This window comes from Ciona robusta, chromosome 7 (genome assembly GCF_009617815.1).
Source record: "Ciona robusta chromosome 7, ASM961781v2".
Classification (NCBI taxonomy): Eukaryota; Metazoa; Chordata; class Ascidiacea; order Phlebobranchia; family Cionidae; genus Ciona; species Ciona robusta.
Window position 1 is genome coordinate 3,772,638 of NC_143241.1, and position 16,623 is coordinate 3,789,260.

Here is a 16,623-nt window from a genome sequence, read left to right on the forward strand (position 1 = left end):
CCCTGTTTAATTAACAAATTACTTTTATTTTGCACGCAACTTTAAGAAAGGCAGTCCCAAGTTTGTGGTGCGAATTCCCGCCGAAAGAAAGACGTATGCGTGCGGTTCCTATAATTTCACTATTTGAAATTAGTTGTTCACGAGCCTTAAGTAAATTATATGTAGGTGGTACCAGAACGCGTTACCCTGCATGAACCAAAATGTGCATGGTACGTGAGTAGATATAAAAGTCTGGGGACAACTGATTTAGGCTGAACCATGGCCTACTAAAGATATCTTTAGTAGGCCATGGCTGAACGAAAACAATTTAATTCCGATTGATTAGGTTTTACCCTTACGTATAAATATATAGTTATATATAGCAGGGAGGGGGAAGATAAGAAACCTTTTCGCTATTTTCTCGTCCCATTCGATAGTAAGCTAAGAAGAATTATCAACCGTATTCCCACGACTTCCATATACCGTTGTTAGTTGTTTAAAACACAATCAGAATATATTATATATATGCTGACGGTGTCCAATCTGACCCCACAGTACTACATTTATAGTAGGGTGGGGGGAGATGGGACACGTTTGGTACATAATATCCAAACATCCTGATCGTGTTTTAAACAATTAACAACGGCCTATGGGAGTCGTAAGGATACACTTTTATAATTCTTTCAATGTTCTTCGTTTACTACTAAATGGGACGAGAAAATAGAGCTGAAAAGTGTCCTATCTTCCCCCATCCTACTGTATTATGGGTTCTGTGGTTTTACCCAAGTTAAAATATCTTTTATAATGACGTCACCACTAAAGTCCTAAATTGATGACGTAAATCGGTTGTCGTTAATTGTCACTGCAGTTTTTAAAAGCAATTTTTAAAACTCGTTGAAAACAGGGATGAATAACGCAAATGCACCTTTTTTGTTCTCATATTGATGTCATGCTACGATTTTTTATATAAACACTTATTATTTAATTAGCTGACCAATTGTATGACCAATCATATGTCTTTAATCGTTAATTTAAATTATTATGATGGTATTTACACGTGTTTTACTTGTTCATGCAGTTGAGTTATTACAGCTCCCACTGGCAAATCTTCTAGTGTAGTTGTTTTCAAGATGGAATGTGCATTAAAGGCTATAAATAGGCCATGAATGTGTTAATATACCTTTCAACGCTCTTCACAACGGGGAGTTTTATTTCGTTACAAACTAAGCATAGACGTGGATAAACCACAGACGAAGGTCGTACGTCGGGGTCGATATGGAATCATTCGCGCAACATTACTTTCTATAGAGGGAAGGTGTTGGGCGGGAGAGAAAGATATTGCGGGTGGCAGAGTTGCTTAGATTCTGTTGGTATTACCACAGAGTTTAAGTAAGAGGGTGATAGTTAAGCTAACTGTATGAACTGTTTGGCAAAAACGTTTTGTTTATATTAACACCCTTTAATGTGTTTGAACTTTATTTGCAGTTTTTTACAAGTTTGCACACGTTTGTAAAAATAATCTGTCAGCATGAGTGGACGACGTTTTTTCGTTGGAGGCAACTTTAAAATGAATGGAAATAAATCCTCTTTGGATGATATTATTACCAATCTTAACACTGTGAATTCGCCTGAAACAGGTAAACTAAACATCTTTTATAAAGAGCTTTATTTGATATGTATTTATTGGTAAAAATGTGAACTTACACTTGGAATCTGTGTTTAGATGTTGTTGTTGCTCCATCGCCACTATATCTTGATTATGTCACCAACAAAATCACCAGCCAGGTTAAAGTTGCTGCCCAGAACTGTTACAAAGCTGCTAAGGGTGCTTACACTGGTGAAGTGAGGTATGCGTTACAGTTAAACATGAAATTTCAATAATAGCAATATAACACATACCTATCGTCCCACAGCCCAGCCATGCTGTCTGATGTTGGTGTTAATTGGGTAATCCTCGGTCACTCGGAAAGAAGACATGTATTCAATGAATCAAATGAATTGATTGGACAAAAAGTAACTTCTTCTAACAAACATATGCTTTACACACATTAAGACACATACCAAATTAAATTTGTATATTAGGTTCTGTAATTATAATTGATCGTGTACACAGTCATACTTGATGGACATGTCATTTGATGTGCCGTGGATGACATGTCAGTATGCACATTAATGAAAGGTTCTTAAATTATTAAAAAACATTTGCATATACAACAAAACCTATACATACTGAAAAATAATAGTTATACATGTTATCTAAATAGCTAGATTATGGAGGACTCTTTGGTGTAAATTGGTTCGAAGTTTATACCCTTTGTGCTGGTGCTTTGACTGTTATGCGTATGTTTGCAGGTGAAACATGCATTGGAAAGTGGTTTGAGTGTAATTCCATGTATTGGGGAAAAACTTGATGAAAGAGAAGCTGGAGTTACAGAGCAAGTGGTGTTTGAACAAATGACATTTATTAAAGGTAATGCCATCCATTATACACACATTTTGATTGTAGCCTGCTTGAACTATATTTTCTATTAATTAGATAATGTGGAAGACTGGAGTAAAGTTGTCATTGCATATGAGCCTGTGTGGGCTATAGGAACTGGTAAGACAGCAACTCCTGGCCAAGCACAAGAAGTTCATGAGAAGCTAAGGAAGTGGTTGGCTGATAATGTATCTGATGATGTTTCCAAATCAACAAGAATTATTTATGGCGGTAAATCTAATATTTTTCGCTGATAATGTATCTGATGATGTTTCCAAATCAACAAGAATTATTTATGGCGGTAAATCTAATATTTTTCGCTGATTTTCAATTTTTATTTGAAATCTTCATATTAATACGAAAAAAATATCAGATTACCACTGCCAATTAAAACATGGTTTAATTCATCATTATATAAGGTTATGTATGCTGGTTTTCTAGTTTTATTTTAAATCTTAATAGGAATACAAAAAACGGCAAGCAAAGTCCATAGAAATCACAAGTTAAGAAACAGAACAATTTGGCTGCCATTTGATTTTTATGGACTTTGATGCACTGCTGTCTTCTATCGGATTAAGACTTTTCCACTGTATATTCTAGGTTCTGTCAATGCTGGAAACTGCAAAGAGCTTGCTAAAGGAAAGGATATTGATGGTTTTCTAGTTGGAGGTGCATCACTGAAACCAGAATTTTTAGACATCATCAAAGCTAATGCATAATCCTGTGCTTATCTGCCCCTTTAGTCTGACATTTAGTGCTGTTACATCTTTTTCGGAAAGTTCATGTTGTGCAGTGTTGATTTGTATAAATCACATATAATTTCTTGAATAAAAATCGTTATGCACCAAAGTAGGAAATGGAATGGGACCTTTCATATACAAAAAATATTTCATATGAACTAAAACAACGTTTAACTAAGGAGAAGTATTGGATTGAATCTTGGTTTCAGAACCTGAGTGTTTGGGCTGTGGTGTCAACTCTGGGTTAAACTATACCCACAAACAAAAGGTATACCACTGGGAACTCTCCTTTTGTATTCCAAATATTGTTGCCCAAAGAAATTAAGCAGTGTGATTTCTTCATAATAAATCCTCTCATGAAAAAACTTCCAGCTAGCAACGGTGTATCCAATTAAACAAATCGGATTCAGTAATAGCACCTGGAAAATATTTTTGTGGAATATGTTTAGGAATAATTTGCAGATTTAATTGGAAAACATCAGTTTAAAAAATATTGTAGAGGCACCAAAACTATACAGTACTACATAATATACACCTGTGTTGCGACGCTCCAACAGAACCAACCAGTATATGATGGATGACGGAAAAGTGAATACACTCCATTTACTATGAGTTTATGAGAATCTCGCTTATAATATTGAACAAGATGAGTAAAGCTCTTCCCTGATAAAATGTGGAAAATTTTAATGATAAAATTATGTTTTGGCATTCTGAGTATTGCAACAGTATTTGCCAGGACCGTACCTGCTGTGTACATTGAAATTTTTCTAAACAAGTCTCCAGATAAACACAGCGTAAAACCAGTCCATATTAGCCACTGAATGGTCTTTATACCTAAATAATAATATTATATAGAATAAAATTGGTGCTCACTGCTCATAGGAATATAAACATATGAATGTAGAAATGAATAGGTGTAACCTCCTTTATCCTCCCGTGGCCGGAAAACAACAGTCGTTATAACACAGGTGTTCTGTTTCATGCACCTTACGCCTGGTTACGAGTTATCATGTATGTTACTTTGTACAGTTTGTAGGTGATTATTTATTTCGAAGTTTTTCATTGGTTTACGGGCAGGCGTGCTAACCACTTTGCAAACAAAGAGATCTGGCCTAACTTTCGTTACAGCACACAATAGTACTTAACTAAGACTGTTAATTCAAATATTATACAAATCTTACCTGGAAAGAAGTACAGTAATGTCCAATGCTCCACCACACTTAAAATCATGGCAACATTAAACTCTAGACTGTGGTTTAAGATGAAGGAAGAGAGAGATATACTTGTTGGATTAAACAGGGCAGTGGCTAAGTATTCACCCATATGAAATGTTGACAGAACACAAATGTATAGGCCAAATGATAAATATAATGTAGATGCAAAGTATGCAATGCTGAAACCCATCATAAAAAATGCAGTCAGCATGTAGGATCTCCATGCAACCTAAAAAGACATTAGAACAACTGGAATTATTTTTACTGTTCTATTTTCGAGCTATTAAAAGGTGGCAACAATGAAGAAATAATCAATGTATTTAATTACTTACCGAAAACATTCGCATGTTTATGATTTTAGCTGCAAGCCACAGATGGGAAACTACAGTGGTCAAAATCCACCCAACGATAATGTAGATATTTTCAATATCGCCTTCCCATATCCAATGTAGCGGACTCCATAACGCACAAGAGAAAATTGAAAGCAGCGCAACTTTTGCGTGTATAATCATGCTCTTTAATGTGATGACATAAAATCGGTAACTTCTCACTATGGCCTGTAGTATTGCCGTTTTTGCCTTACTTTCTTAGAAGTTTTGCATCCAACCTAAGCAAATTGTAAATTAAACAGATATACAACTGTGTTTTTTGAACGTACGTGTCTGTCTACCTCCTCACAGGAAAGCCAAATACGGAAAACATTCTATACTCTCTACGCATGATTACGTTCAAAAGTAAACTTTAGCAATAGAAATCCAACGGGTTTCGTTTAAAGACTTCGTTTGTTATTTTTTATACAGGTTGGTTCTGTGTTTTAATAAGAAAACAGGCACAACGACAACGTTATATTTATTTTTTATCGAAGAATGGGTCAATGCAGGCACGATCATGTCGAAATTAAGATCCATACTAAAAAGATCAGCAATTTATTAGTAAATATGAAGTAAAACTCTTTTCATAGTTACGGGTTGAAATTAATATCATTTGCTGCACTGTGGGAAAGCAGAATCATGCACATGACAGTTTATTGTGTACTTAACTTACACTAAAAGCAGGGTACCATTTATACAAAGGCACTAGTTTCTCACATATTCTAGTTGGAAGTTCGTTGTAGGTCCAGAGATTTGAAATAATAGTTATTAAAACACTGGAGACAAGTTAAACTTACACCATTTTAAAAGGTCCCAGTTACACATATGAAACAGAAAGCTCAGTCAAATAAGTGCCAGCATTCCAAAATGCCGCGGGTTAGTACTGTTTTGAATTGCCACAATTAATACTTGTTTGTGTAATTATCCATTAAAAGATCCAAAGGAAAAGGCACAGTGTATAACATGGATGTACAGTAAGACTGGACTCTTACACAAAAAAATGACATGTTCACAATCCCACTTTAGAATCTTTACACAAATAGGCTGCTTGTAAAATATTTAAAAATTGCACCTTCTTCACACTTTTGTTGCAAGCTTTTTTTAACAAGGATTAAACCACAGAAAAAAAGGCCCTGTGTAAGTTGTAAAAAAAATATTAAAAATTTGTAAAATCTGTACTTCCAGTGGGAGCATTTTTTCAAAATGACTGATGTTGTACAACGGCAGATTCCCTCATTGAATGCAGAAAACATTTCCGTAAAGAATGGCAAGTAAGAAATGATTGCAAAGTTCAGAATATTGATCACTTAATATTTGTTGCGATTATGGAAATTCACAATTGCTCGTTCTAGTGATGTTCGGTCAAAAGTAAAGTTGACCCAGGCAGCTGGCAATGAATCAGCTTGCAAACTTTTACCTTTCCCTACAAAAAGTCCACCATCACCTTGATTAGTTGCATGCAAATATTGGCCTCTGCCACGGCCACCTTGATGTGGTTTATTTCGATTTTCTTGTTTAATATTCAGTGTACGAATTGCATAAATATCCTCAAGTGCTTTATTGTTTCCTTGCTTAAATGAGTTGATCTGCTCATCTTCGAAAGATTTTTCATTGGAAGTCTTGGGAGCCATGGAGAGACTTGGAGATGTGGAGAACTTGACCGGCGAACCAAATCCATTGTAATGTGATCGAGGTGATTGATTGGAGTTCCTGCCTTTCTCCTTACCTTGAGACTTTCTTTCACTCTTTGGCCTGGGTTGTAAAATTTGTTTTGGTTTAGTAATTGGAGCTTCAGGTTCTAGGGATTTCTGGCTTGCAATCCATCTGCGTAGTTGTTTCATGAATGGAATGACCATGAAGAAACAGTTTGCAGCTATATTTAAATTTTGCTTCGGTGTTTGGTCTTTTTTATGAGCAGGTAAATCACTCACGCTAAACCACTGTACATTCTTGATTTCTCCTCTGGTTTTTGGACCAAACTTGGTATCCAAAGGCACATCTCTGACAAAGTACAACCGACTCAGTTGTTCATTCAATAAATGTTCTGCATACTGATTTGGTTTGATGCTCTTAGTGATGTCATATCCTGTTTCTTCAAGCACTTCTCTTGCAGCACAAATCTCTGGTTGTTCATCCTTATTCACCTTGCCTTTTGGAAACCCCCAACTAGCCTTGATCCAAAACCCTTGTACAAGCAGGACGTATTCCAACGTACTGTCCATAAGGATTGCTCCATATGTTGGAACACTTCGTTTGTATTCCTTCCAACTGTGCAAAAATACAGTTTATTAAATTTTGTAAATAAGTTACTGTTAATATGAGTGTAGTTACATTTGATTAGAGTAAATTTATATAGATATTTTGGTTTGCCGAAAATCATTTTATGTTATCTATTTCCAAAATTTTACCACAACTCGATTAGTTAGCTAACATACCTTTCCAATACTTTATCTACATTTACATCACTTGGATTCAGCAGGAAAGGGTATGTTTCAAATACCAGCTTCGCAAATTCTTTCATCCTGCAGTCAGGTAGGCGATTATTTTCAGCTCTGAAGAAGTCCAGGTAAAACCAATGTGCGAGTTCAATTTGGAAACACAAACGAATCATATCCTCTTTCTCTTGTGAAGGGATGTTCAGCAGAAATCTGCTGCACAGATCATCAAGCACATTTGGGCTAATTTTTAATTTCGACATGTTTTTTTGGTGTCATATGCCTCTAGCTTGCAGATGCTGAGAAAATATCTAAAAACAATATAAAAAAACTTGGATTAGGGAGTAGGGTTATGGGCTAAATCTATTGATTATGTGATTTATAATAATACAATATAAACCTTAAAACCTTATTATTTTTTATTTAGCATTTTAATTTTAAGCACCAGAACTTGTAACATCAAGTTGCATTTGCATACCTGTTACATCAACAGCAACGTAAAACAATCTTTATTCTCAGTTATAAAACCTACGTGTAATTAAGTAAAAATTTATCTGCAAAATATAAAGGGTTTTAATAAAAAGCCGATTTCTACAGTATCATATATAAATATTCCTTTTAAATGTGGTTTGCCTTTAAAACAAATACACTAAACTATTAAGCACCATTGATATTTTCAGGAAAATAAAAAACTTACTACAAAAGTGAAGCGAATATAAGCTACTGAACTAGAAAAAGTTAGAATAAAAAAGTAGCAACAATAAATCAATAATTGAATAATGCATTACGCAAATATTCTATTATATCTATAATAATAGCAGCAACATAAAGAATGTAATTGTTAATATGAAGGAATGTGAAACTATGGAGTCATACAGACTAGCATTATACTGCAAATATTTGGTAAACAACCTTTGGGAAATATAATATATGGTGGATTATTGTCTGAGATTCCAAAGTTTATAACACCGATTTGTACGTGCATGCGAACATAACCCAAGTAGCAGAAACATCATCTGGAAACAAAGAAACCAAAACACGTACAGCTAAACGCACACGGTCTCCACGACATTCAATTATCTCAGAACATATTGTGTTTTTGAGACAAGAAGAGATTATTCTGCTTGGGTCACGATGAAGAAATTGAACAGGGAAGCCTTTGAATGTGTGGCCCTCAGGAACAGATCGACGTACTGCGTCTTGAAAGTCATCATTTCCTGCGTTAAGAATCCCAGTTTGTTGTTCAATTTCATAACTGCCAAGTGATGATGTTAGAATGTAACTCAGGTGGTCGTCCCATTCAGTTGACAAATCCAAATGCTTTCGGTGCATCAAGACTTGAGCCTTTAGGGAAACTTCTAAAGTATTACTCATTAATGCGGGATCTAAGGAGGGGGGTTTGAGATTCGGTAAAGGGCTACAGATGCTTGGGTACAGGTTTCCAGAAACTGATGTAATCGCATCTGTTGGCATGCTTTTCCATAGTGAGGTATTTCGAAGGTTGAATTTAGTTGTATCTACAATGTTCAAAGGTTGTATGTTGGCATAGAAATGCTCATTGTTGTACACACAACCAATTGACTTGAATGGGTGTTTGTTTGTGGGTTGTTTGGTGGCAGGTGGGTCATTTGGGTCAACTCTTTGATGTGTATATCTTTGACCAGTGGTAGAGTCCCAAAAATAAACCTTCCCGTCACAGTGAATGGTCATAACCCAAGTACAAACAGCCTTATTTGACTTTTTACCACTGCAAACATAGGCTTCAAGGCCAAATCCGAGCAGTAAACTACACAGTAAGTTGCTGTGATCTTCAGAACTACCTTTCTTTGCACAGAGAAATGCATGAGTGGTTTGCCAATTAGATGCATTGGTACCAGCACCACCAAAAGAATTGCTCTCACATGGAATAGCGCTCACAAAGCGCGCAGCCATTTTAGGACTTGTGATCAGCCTACCAGCTTGCAGGGGAGAAACATAAGAACACACAAGGCGATTTACCCCAGTTTCATCTTGAGAAAATATTTTGACCGGTCTTGTTTCATGTTCGGATCTTATTTCCAAGTATTCCTTCCACCACTGCTTTGCATAAACAACAAAGAGACGATCTCTCTCTGCAGCACGTTGTCTCTCTAATTGCAGTTGTGCATCTAAAATATCAGGCAGCAATACATTCTTCACAGGTGGTACAAGTTCTACATTGACATCTATAATACCAGCTGGAACTTTACATTCAGCACCAACTCCCATCATTTCAATGGTTTTTCGAACCTGGCCACATTTTTCAGTCAAAATTTCTCTCCATTCAAAACTGTGGGAGGATATAAGGGAAGAAGTTCCATCATTATCATGTTTGGTCAGCACTAAATGCACTGGATCACAAATAGAAAGCATGTTCTCGACATTCATCATTGCAGAGGACTCTCCAGCATCTGGAGAATGCAACTCCAGAAGAAATGCCTCGTTTAAATTAGGCTCGCATGCAACTGGAACTGGGTTTGAAGAAAATCGCTGCCCACGAAAATGCAAGTGTAACTTGAACATGGAACATCCTGCACCACCTGTTGCATTCACATGCTCCAAAAAAGCTTTACCAGCTAAAACATGAAAATAAATGTACCTTCGGGTCGGATTCACAGCTGCTTTACTTGTAACTTTTGAACGTGCATACTCATCTGCTAAAGGCTCATGGGTGGCTGGTTTATAGTGGTCAGAATACATAGGTGAACTGACTTGAAGCTTAGACAGAATATCCTCAACAACACCTCTTCGTTTCAGGTCACTTAATATTTGTCCTTCTGTGATGTCAAAATTTTCATCGCTTGGGCCGGGGTCCTGCCTGTTTAAACTTTGTGAAATAATGTCTTTGATCTGGTCATGAATATTTGCCTGATTCATCTGATTATGAATGATTTGTTTGAGCTCCACGACTTTTTCTGCCGGCAATGCCATTGTTTTTAGTTCACACAAACAAAGAATTTTCTGTAAAGATCATAAACAAGGTGTAATGGACTCATAATGTAATTTAAAAAAATTAGACACATCATTTACTCACGTTAATTATTACAAATATATCTGTAGCATAAAGTATGAGTAATGCATCTATTTAAAGAACAAGTCAAGTACATAAGGTGTATTTTTTGTTAGAAATAAATACATTTAACTCACCTGCAAATTTCACTTCATACACACACGAACAGCCACCATCAAATGCTGCAATCTTAGCTACTTTCCAAACTTCTTTCAAACGAAGAACAAACAGCAAACGGTTTTGGGTTTATAGCTATTCCTGACCGACGGTAACTGTCATGTATTAGAATTGTAAATGCGGCTTTATTACCGAATTAAAATATAAATGCAGTTTAATGATAATATTTAAGTACTGGTGAATTTATAAGTTTTGTAATAAAAATTTTCTTGTTAAATGCACGTACACCCCATAATAGTGACGTCACCATTTTAAGTGCCACATTTGTTATGATTTCTATGGACGTAAAAAAAAGAAAAATTACAAAAAAGACCGCGCGCTTTGCAAAAGTTCAAATGAATCAAAATCCTTTCTGGTAGTTGGTGAGTAGTATGTATCGTCGTATGTTTTTATATTATCCTGTTGAATAACCTAATACGACATTACGTATGGTATACTTTGTTAAGTTCTTCTTTTAATTTAAGCTTCAATTTCATATTCTGGAAATTTGCTGTATAGTATGTGTACGAAGACGCTGTTCGTGGTTGATATTATTTAGCATAATTGAAGGACTTTATTGTAAAATTTAAAATATACCAATAAATCATTCCGATGTAATATAAGTCCAGTCTGTAAAACATTCCATTTGCACACACAAGGTGTTGTTTTACCATTTGCGTTCCCACACTCTTTCTCAGTAGAAGGTCCTTGCTTATAACAAAGCCTTTTCAAATGTTTTTCCTAATGTTTACTAAAAAAACATTGTCATTGTTACTATCATAAATTACCAAGCCACATAGTCAACATGCAAACATTCTTTCCAGTTGAGCTTCCTGATTTGAGTCTTCATCTATAAGCCAACATCTGTGATCACAACAACACCTGGAACCGTGTACGATGGAATCCTTCATGGGTGAGGATCAAACTCTTCCCATAAACTTTGACTTCAGGTAAGATGTTTTGCAGATTTATTGTGTGATAAAGTTTGTAGTAATTGCCTAATTGGTACGTATACAGTTGGGGTCCTGTTAATTAGTGCATGTCCGCTATGTCCACAATATTCACTATGTCGGCTATCTATGTCTGCTATGTCCACAACATTTACTATGTCCGCTTTGTCCACAATATTCACTACATGGCGGACATAGTAAACTGAATATAGTGGACAAGCGGACATAGTGGACATGCACTATTTAAGGTGACCGTACAGTTGTGACAATTCAAGTATTTGTATTGGCTCGATGACAAAAAATTTGCAGGGTTCTTATGTTATTTAATGGTAGATGTTTCTTTATACTTTTATTAGTTAAAGTTAAGTAGGCCCTTACTTTCTTTATCCTGCTCTAATGAGGTGTTTACAATTGTTTCAGATTATTTTAAATATATATTTCACTATTCAAAATCTGTAAATATTTTTTAATGACCAGTTGACAAGTGTCAAGTAATATCATTTTCATTCTTCTATTCTTGTAAAAAATGTACATCCCAAAATTACATAGTTTAATTTGGTATGTGATAAATATAAACAGACAACCGCAGTAGAACCAGTCAGACAAGTTTTTCTGCATTAGGTGTAACTGTAAGGTGCGGTGAACAGGCAAATTTAATTGGATTATTAAAAGTCGTTACTGTTTCAAGTTTCAATCAATATTTGTACTTTTTGTTTTTTGTGTTAACAACTGTTTACAACATGTATCACCATATTGCAGCTTGTTTTAAAACAGCTTTTTACTTAAATTTATCATTTTCGTTTGTGTACATAAATAAACTGAGATGATTAATGTTGAATATACTATACTTATAATTGTTGTTTGATTTACATTGTGTTGCATTTTGATTGTATGGGAGAGTTTAAAGGAAATTAAATTATATCCAAATTTTGTATAAAATATTATACTCAATAGTTAAATAGTTTGTACTGCAACAAAACATTGTCTTTGACAATGTTAAGTCACTTATGTCAAAGAGAGAAAACTACTGCTACAAACATGTTGCTGTTTTCTAAACAATCAATGTTTCAACTATTTTTGTTGCCGTTTATATATGATTGTCTGCGCTAATTCAACGCTTTGCATTTTTTCTCATTTCGTCTCTTCCTGCCCACGCCTGACGTGTGATGCATCGTTCGTTCGTTCTGTTGCAGCCAACAGTTTCCGTTCTGCCACTATATACGTGCAGAAGCATTGTACGTTTGATCTCCTGCGAGTTAAATGGCAGACCGAGTCCCAGTAGCCACACAGTGTGATGCAGGGCGGTAGTTAATAACTCAGGAGATCGGTATGCCAAGTTAGTTTGACAGTGATGGTTCACGCACAGGTGATGGCGACTGCGCCCTGTCTCTCCTATAGACTTTTACGTTAGTTGCTGCCAGCGAGACAGTAAGAGCTACGCTCGGCTGAATATGCTTTCGTGTACTAGTCGCAGAGCGCGCGCTGTTTCGATGTTTCCACATCTTTTTGTGCGCCTGACATAACAAACAAGTTGTTATTGCCTCGTCGTTGGGGTTCAGTTTATTGTTCCAAAAAGACTTTCGTGTGGTGAAGCAAAACCTTTCAAAAAACCGCACGCATATCGAAAGGAAATTAGCTAGCTATTCTTATAGCCGATCTCTGGCGCTAGACCGAGTTAAGGTAGATCGATATCCAGGGAAGGTAAATGAGATACAAGGGCAGTACGTACGCGCCAGTGGTTCAGGAGGCGACTTTCCTTGCCTGAGGCCACTACTTCACAACGTCGTGTTCTATGTTTCACAGGTTACCTAGTGTCGTTGTAGACGTTAAGTTACGTGAGAGAATACGGCCTGTAAATCTTAATCAGCGTCGGTCGAAATCGTTATGTTGCCATAGTCCATTCGCGCTGTTTACTTACCGACCGAAGCCGTCACCCGTGTAGGCAGCTGACGTATTTTACTGGTTGGTGTGAGATTGCTTTAGAAGGTGCGAGAAATTCTTTCGGCCATCGTCGAAACTCAGAAGGAAAACCGAAAGCAAGTAAGAAGTAGTAAGCAGTGGATTGCTTAAGGAAGTCTTTCCCGTGTGGTGTACTGAACATTTTTACTGAAGAAGAATGAAACGGACCCGTCTAAAATCCAAGACACCACCCGCTATCAACTTTTAGCAAAGGATTTAAAAAAAACTCGGATATTTTCTTATCCGTTTGCACCGGTTTTATACCGAACTGCGTTAGCGGAATATACTTTGAATTGAAATGTACCCGTTCCTCAAATCGTGGATAGAGGCAAAGCAGAAAAGGTAAATTAATAATCTCATCATAACCAATGTACCTCCCTTGTGTATTACAAAGGAAGTCTTGGTTTCTTTCAACAATCGATTTCCCCGCACTGTTACCAAGGTTTCCTTAGCCAAGTTGTTTGGACCACTGAAGCTCTGACGTAATTTTGAACATAGGTCCAGAAACTAATATATAATGGCACCAGTTTATTGCGTTATAAACTACAATGTACAGGCCTGTGCATTCCAGGCGAATTCTTTGTTTCTTTATTAAATACTCGCGTCTGTTGTGAAATGGCTTCCGTTTTCCCACACTGCTAAATGTTATATTAAACCAGCATTTATTCCTGCTTATTAGCGTGCGTAAGTTAAGTTGTGTATAGGTATAGCTTAAGTGTATTTATGCTTACGCTGCAGAAATGCATAGCGAACTTGACTTTTATAAAGGCTCCCCGCTCGCTCGGTTTTGCTGCTATAAATTATGCATGACGTTCGTAGCATCCCTTGGGTATACTACCAAGTTGTTGACGACCTTATCAAGAGTCGCTTTTCGCACTAATCTTGCAACTAATTGTGATCTATTTGTGGTATGTCCCATTACAACTTCGACCCTCAACATACTTTTTCCCTCCCCCAAATAAAACTGTCTAATCTCCCCCGTCGAACTAATCCAACGCCCGTAATTGTTTCATTGCCTTGAGATATAGCAGCGCCTTTCATGTAAAACCAGTGTAATTTCGCCGCCATTGCGGAAATAGGATTGCTTTATTAATCCATTTCTCAAATCGTCTTCGTTGGCCAACTCCCGATTCGACTCTTTTGTTATAATCCCGCCGCCAGTTCTAATCGTCATCTTTCAATTGGCGTAGTTAGCAGGTTCAAACGTCAAAATTACCGGCTGTGTTTTTCCCTTCGAACTGTAATTAATTTATGCCATGACGCCCTAGGAATAGTTCGCTGTGCCAGTCGCATTTGTCTAGTTACCTTTGCGTGTGCGTATCGTAGCAATGGACTAGGAATATTACTCAAGTTTAGTAACCGTCTTTAGTGAGAGACGTTGTGCTAATAGTTAGCAAGAATATAATTCTTGACCAATAGTAAAAGCTTTAGCGTTTAGCTTACGGTTTCCTACATAGTATATTAAATCCAGACGCTTTATTTCTGTTGGCCCATTGCGGAAACTAGTTACGTCACTGTCCATTAACGCGTAGCATTAGATAGAGCAACGATCGAACAGCAAACGCGTTAATTTTGTTGGTTTATGCAGGGTCAGCGCCCTATGCCCTATGGCTTTTGTTTTAGCATCTTTCAACGCGTTAGAAGGACTTGCATAGCAGATAGTGTCGCGGGAGTGCAAAGAGCATTCGATATTGAATTGTTTGTACTTTGTATGAGGTTGCCCACCAGTATCGCGACGATTACGTCATTAGGGACAACCGCAGCTATATGACATTTGATTGACAGTTGTAGACTTGATAATATACCAACAATTATCATTGTCAGCCGTTTCTAAGAATTGCGTCAGGTTATTTTGTTTATTTTTGGTGGTTTTTTAATTTTAATATTCTGCTAGAGATTTTTTGTTCTGTTTTATTTGTCTTAAAACAATAACAGTATGAATGTTCCTTCTAATCAGTATCTTTCATTATTTGGCTTTTAAAGTTTGGGAGAATTCCTCCCACTTGAAGTGGGTGTGCTTCACCGCAGTGGACACTTGATAAGTGTGTTTACATTCTTGCTATTAAGTCTATGTCAACAGTCAGTCCTGTTCTTGAGGAAATCAGAGCATTTGGCTTACACACAAGTGCTACTTCAGCCTTTGGAAAACTCTACGAGTATTTCTGGATACAATCTTATTTTAAAGTAATTTGGTTTAAGTCAGTGTTGTCAACTTGTCAGGCATACAAATTGATACAATTTTTCAATGTCTTCTGTCTATATGTCTGTAGTTTATTTTTATTGTAAATTAAAGTTGCATTTCTACATTGTGTTCCACCCTGTACGAAGTTCTGTCATTGAAGTTGTGTATTCAGTGTAATCCAGTTGACTTGAAATGAATAAGTGGTCTGGTTGAGTAAAAGTAGAGAGACTTTTCATTAGTTGTCTGTGAACTTGAAGGGCGTTGAAAGGTTTATATTTGGATGAGTTAAACCAGTGTGTTTAAATTGGGAACTGTTTGTGGATTTATAGATTTTTTGAATAAAGTTTGATATTTATTTCGAATAACAATGTTCTGTATATTATTATTTTCCTTAAACGTTCAATTGTTGAATTACATTTTAGTTTTCACTTAATCTTGTTTTTGCTCCAGTTAAAAAAATCTCATTTTCTCTAGTTCAAATGTGTCTCAATTACCTGACATGACATCATATACCTCAATGAACGGTGATGCCAGTCATCTTCATATGGATGATACTGCTAGGAAAAGTGATCCTGGACCTGGATACCCAGCAAGTAAGTTGGCAACACTGAGCTTGGATGAAACATTTAAACAATTTTAAAACTTTGTTATTTTAGTTTTTAAAGTTGCAACAGAGGGACTTTCCCCAAACCGAAACATGAAGGACTATGGAACTGTAAGATATTTTTTATTGTTACAATATTTTAGAATTTTTAGTTTAAATGTCTGTTTAAAATATGAAAAAATACTTATAATTATTTGCTATTGATACTACTTAAGTAAAATAAAAAAATAGTCCACCATCTTGGTTATTCAGTTACAAAATCCTATAAACTCCCTAATTTTGAATTGTAATATATATACCACATAATACTTACTCTATTTAAATTGGCCTTTTGTTTTACAGCAAATTTCAGATCTAAAAAAGGAGAATTTCAGTTTGAAGCTTCGAATATTTTACATGGAGGAGCGGATGCAGGAAAACTTCACTGGTGATCATGAACAACTCGTTCGTACGGTAAGTTATATGAAAAAATGTAGAGTTTTGTTGTATAGATTTAAAATTATTTGTTTTGTTGTGTATAAATGGG

At 36.1% G+C, this 16,623-nt stretch overlaps 5 protein-coding genes across 11 annotated transcripts in view; 2 read left to right on the plus strand and 3 right to left on the minus strand.

Moving 5' to 3' along the window:
* The first annotated feature begins 1,441 nt into the window (after positions 1-1,441).
* LOC149733892 (triosephosphate isomerase B-like) lies at positions 1,442-3,307 on the plus strand. 2 transcript variants are annotated; one of them, XM_089880879.1, is made up of 6 exons: positions 1,442-1,616; positions 1,703-1,826; positions 1,893-1,992; positions 2,332-2,449; positions 2,516-2,759; positions 3,059-3,307. In XM_089880879.1, exons 1-5 carry the CDS (start codon positions 1,508-1,510, stop codon positions 2,710-2,712), a joined length of 648 nt encoding a protein of 215 aa, XP_089737005.1. In that variant the 5' UTR covers positions 1,442-1,507; the 3' UTR covers positions 2,713-2,759; positions 3,059-3,307. The 2 variants fall into 2 exon arrangements, with proteins under 2 accessions (XP_089737005.1, XP_089737004.1); XM_089880878.1 differs by having other exon boundaries at positions 2,516-2,689.
* LOC149733893 (uncharacterized) lies at positions 3,224-5,104 on the minus strand. Of its 2 annotated transcripts, XM_089880876.1 has the most exons (5): positions 4,745-5,101; positions 4,380-4,641; positions 3,943-4,032; positions 3,734-3,861; positions 3,224-3,617 (listed from the first exon to the last, which is right to left on the minus strand). In XM_089880876.1, the coding sequence occupies exons 1-5, from the start codon at positions 4,922-4,924 to the stop codon at positions 3,432-3,434; spliced, it is 846 nt and encodes a 281-aa protein (XP_089737002.1). In that variant the 5' UTR covers positions 4,925-5,101; the 3' UTR covers positions 3,224-3,431. The 2 variants fall into 2 exon arrangements, with proteins under 2 accessions (XP_089737002.1, XP_089737003.1); XM_089880877.1 differs by lacking the exon at positions 3,943-4,032 and having other exon boundaries at positions 4,745-5,104.
* Positions 5,105-5,244: 140 nt separating this feature from the next.
* On the minus strand, positions 5,245-7,481 carry LOC149733894 (m7GpppN-mRNA hydrolase-like). Its single transcript, XM_089880864.1, has 2 exons — positions 7,219-7,481; positions 5,245-7,051 (listed from the first exon to the last, which is right to left on the minus strand). Exons 1-2 carry the CDS (start codon positions 7,479-7,481, stop codon positions 6,091-6,093), a joined length of 1,224 nt encoding a protein of 407 aa, XP_089736990.1. The 3' UTR covers positions 5,245-6,090.
* A 697-nt stretch (positions 7,482-8,178) lies between these two features.
* On the minus strand, positions 8,179-10,521 carry LOC149733895 (centrosomal protein of 76 kDa-like). The gene is made up of 2 exons (XM_089880858.1): positions 10,384-10,521; positions 8,179-10,197 (listed from the first exon to the last, which is right to left on the minus strand). Exon 2 carries the CDS (start codon positions 10,165-10,167, stop codon positions 8,179-8,181), a length of 1,989 nt encoding a protein of 662 aa, XP_089736984.1. The 5' UTR covers positions 10,168-10,197; positions 10,384-10,521.
* Positions 10,522-10,659: 138 nt separating this feature from the next.
* Positions 10,660-16,623, plus strand: part of LOC149733896 (uncharacterized) — a 30,092-nt gene continuing 24,128 nt past the window's right edge. For 3 of the 5 annotated variants that reach the window (XM_089880846.1, XM_089880849.1, XM_089880848.1), the window contains exons 1-5: positions 10,660-10,785; positions 11,227-11,352; positions 15,968-16,086; positions 16,150-16,208; positions 16,440-16,550. In XM_089880846.1, the coding sequence (XP_089736972.1) occupies positions 11,300-11,352; positions 15,968-16,086; positions 16,150-16,208; positions 16,440-16,550 (342 nt within the window). In that variant the 5' untranslated portion in view covers positions 10,660-10,785; positions 11,227-11,299. Of the gene's footprint in view, positions 10,786-11,226; positions 11,353-12,369; positions 13,654-15,278; positions 15,496-15,967; positions 16,087-16,149; positions 16,209-16,439; positions 16,551-16,623 lie in introns of those variants that run through there. The other 2 variants (XM_089880847.1, XM_089880850.1) reach the window with 2 other exon arrangements.

What these genes read in the sequence shown, in the direction of transcription:
- LOC149733894 (XM_089880864.1), bottom strand. Translation starts at nt 7,481, where the DNA reads ATGTCGAAATTAAAAATTAGCCCAAATGTGCTTGATGATCTGTGCAGC. An exon ending in GTAGATAAAGTATTGGAAAG is followed by an intron (nt 7,052 to 7,218) that starts GTATGTTAGCTA and finishes ATTTTTGCACAG; the next exon opens with TTGGAAGGAATACAAACGAA.
- LOC149733895 (XM_089880858.1), bottom strand. Translation starts at nt 10,167, where the DNA reads ATGGCATTGCCGGCAGAAAAAGTCGTGGAGCTCAAACAAATCATTCAT.
- LOC149733893 (XM_089880876.1), bottom strand. Translation starts at nt 4,924, where the DNA reads ATGATTATACACGCAAAAGTTGCGCTGCTTTCAATTTTCTCTTGTGCG. An exon ending in AATTTCAATGTACACAGCAG is followed by an intron (nt 3,862 to 3,942) that starts GTACGGTCCTGG and finishes ACATTTTATCAG; the next exon opens with GGAAGAGCTTTACTCATCTT. An exon ending in GTTGGAGCGTCGCAACACAG is followed by an intron (nt 3,618 to 3,733) that starts GTGTATATTATG and finishes AATATTTTCCAG; the next exon opens with GTGCTATTACTGAATCCGAT.
- LOC149733892 (XM_089880878.1), top strand. Translation starts at nt 1,508, where the DNA reads ATGAGTGGACGACGTTTTTTCGTTGGAGGCAACTTTAAAATGAATGGA. An exon ending in TGTGAATTCGCCTGAAACAG is followed by an intron (nt 1,617 to 1,702) that starts GTAAACTAAACA and finishes ATCTGTGTTTAG; the next exon opens with ATGTTGTTGTTGCTCCATCG. An exon ending in ACAAATGACATTTATTAAAG is followed by an intron (nt 2,450 to 2,515) that starts GTAATGCCATCC and finishes TCTATTAATTAG; the next exon opens with ATAATGTGGAAGACTGGAGT.